Below are 2,500 nucleotides of genomic sequence, written 5' to 3' on the forward strand. Positions count from 1 at the left end.
TAGATGCATGTTTAGGCAATCAGGGTTCAACAGCAAATGGGAAAACAAATATTTGATCTGTACAGAGGCTTATGAAACCGAGAGGTGAGGAGAATAATATGAAGAAGAATCATCTGCTTGTCTAATTTTTGGTTGCGATTAATAAAATCTTATCAGCTACACACACCTCACAGATGGAGTCACAAAAAGGCCTCCCACTCTACTGTGGACGCGGAGGCCCCTGTGTACCCTCAGACACAGTGGCCCACTTTTCTCCCAGGCAGGCAGGCAGGCAGGCAGGCAGGCTGCTGTAAGCCCAGAGGTGGGGGGGTGCAGGCTGGGCCCGTCGTCAGCTCAGCGCCTGCTATATTGTGAGGCCCGCGTGGGGGTTATTTGTTGGTGCTGAATGACGCTAGCAGGGGCATGGGTGGAGGAGCGATGGGGTGGGGGGGTAGAGGTGGCCAGGGGCACATAGTTGACCCCCGAGCTTCTATAGCTGAACAGTACTCACTCCACACCTGCACCAGGTAAGGGGCGGGGGGCAAGAAGAAAGAAAGAAATGAAAGAAAGTGAGGGAAGAGGGAGAGAGAGGGGGAGAGAGAGAGAGGGTGAAGAAGACAGGCCCAGAATTAATAAAGGAGGAAAAAAGAGGGGGGTGATGGTTGAGGAGATTGGTTGGGTGGGGGGGGGGTTATTCATCTGCAAAGGTTAGTGGAGGACTCAACCTGCGAGCAAGCGAACGAGAGAAGACACCACTCGGGGCCACGAGAGGAGGGCTGAAAAGAGCGAGGGAGCGGCGGGCGGAGGGGAAGAATGCGGGGCGATGAGATGGAGCAGTGGCCGGGGCTGGTTAATGAAAGGGGAGCCTGTCCCGCGGGACAATTACCCCGAATTAAACAAACTGCTTTTAATTGGCTGCGCGCTGAAAGGAGCCCTCTGTGGAGCTGGGCCGCAGTAAACGGACACCGCATTGTCCCGCTGCCACTAAACGGAGGGATGACTCTCTCTCTCTTTCTCTCTCTTTCTCTCTCTCCGTCTTTCACTCTCTCTTTTTGGGGTAAAAAACAACTATTCAGTGCATTTAATGGTGTGCTCACTTTATTATGGTGTTTTTCACTCTTCCTTTCTGTCTCTCTCTCTTTCTTTCTTTCTTTCTGTCTGTCTTTCTTTCTCTCTTTCTTTCTTTGTGTCAGTGTTTCTTTGTGCGGGGGTGTGCATGTCTTTTACGTGTGTACTTTATATATTTATGTGTGTGTGTGTGTGTGTGTGCTTCCTCACAGATGACGCCACAGAGAAGGACTTATCAGACCTGGTGTCAGAGATGGAGATGATGAAGATGATCGGGAAACACAAGAACATCATTAACTTGCTGGGGGCGTGCACGCAAGATGGTAAACACTGGCACACACACACACACTCACACAGCATGCAAGACAGTAAACACACATACACACTCACAGTCAGGACACAAGGCAGTAAACACACACACACTCAAAATGACACACAGATAGTGTGTAATGCATAGACACAAACAAAGTAAAACAGATAGTCAATAGCACACTCTCCCTTCAGCTCTCCATGGTTCCCTCGTTCCTTACCCCTCTCCTCCCTCTCCTCCCTCTCTGTCCCCCTCTCCTCAGGCCCTCTGTATGTAATAGTGGAGTACGCGTCCAAGGGCAACCTGCGGGAGTACCTGCGGGCGCGGCGCCCCCCGGGGATGGAGTACTCGTACGACATTGCCCGCGTCTCCGACGAGCAGCTCACCTTCAAGGACCTGGTGTCCTGCACCTACCAGGTGGCACGAGGCATGGAGTACCTGGCCTCGCAAAAGGTATGGGACAAGAAACACACAGCAGCACAGACACACACACACACACACACACACACACACACACACACACACGGCAGGGTACACATACGTACACAATTATACATTCACGTACGGTGCTCAAACATGTCAAAGTCAGGTAGTCAGTCTACTCCGGGTAGACTATGGAGTAGCTACAGTAGTTCCATTTCTCAGCATGTTCAGTGTAAGTTGGGCTAGTGTTGGGTTTGTCCTGTGTTATGGGTTGGGCTAGCGTTGGGTTTGTCCTGTGTTATGGGTTGGGCTATCGTTGGGTTGTCCTGTGTTATGGGTTGGGCTAGCGTTGGGTTTGTCCTGTGTGATGGGTTGGGTTAGTGTTGGGTTTGTCCTGTGTTAGTGGTTGGGCTGATGTGGGGTTTGTCCTGTGTTAGTGGTTGGGCTAGTGTTGGGTTTGTCCTGTGTTAGTGGTTGGGCTAGTGTTGGGTTTGTCCTGTGTTAGTGGTTGGGCTAATGTTGGGTTTGTCCTGTGTTAGTGGTTGGGCTAGTGTTGGGTTTGTCCTGTGTTAGTGGTTGGGCTAGTGTTGGATTTGTCCTGTGAATTATGGGCTGGGCTAGTGTTGGGTTTGTGCTGTGCTATCGGTTGTGTTGGGTTTGTCCTGTGTTATGGGTTGTGTTAGCGTTGGGTTTGTCCTGTGTTAGTGGTTGGGCTAGTGT

The 2,500-nt window shown here is 51.2% G+C and overlaps 1 protein-coding gene across 6 annotated transcripts in view; it reads left to right on the forward strand.

Moving 5' to 3' along the window:
• Positions 1 to 2,500, forward strand: part of fgfr2 (fibroblast growth factor receptor 2) — a 54,841-nt gene that overhangs the window by 38,735 nt on the left and 13,606 nt on the right. For all 6 annotated transcript variants that reach the window (XM_062519880.1, XM_062519881.1, XM_062519878.1 and 3 more), the window contains 2 exons: positions 1,260 to 1,370; positions 1,620 to 1,810. In XM_062519880.1, the coding sequence (XP_062375864.1) occupies positions 1,260 to 1,370; positions 1,620 to 1,810 (302 nt within the window). The remainder of the gene's footprint in view (positions 1 to 1,259; positions 1,371 to 1,619; positions 1,811 to 2,500) is intronic.

Source organism: Sardina pilchardus, chromosome 18, assembly GCF_963854185.1.
Source record: "Sardina pilchardus chromosome 18, fSarPil1.1, whole genome shotgun sequence".
Taxonomy (NCBI): domain Eukaryota; kingdom Metazoa; phylum Chordata; class Actinopteri; order Clupeiformes; family Clupeidae; genus Sardina; species Sardina pilchardus.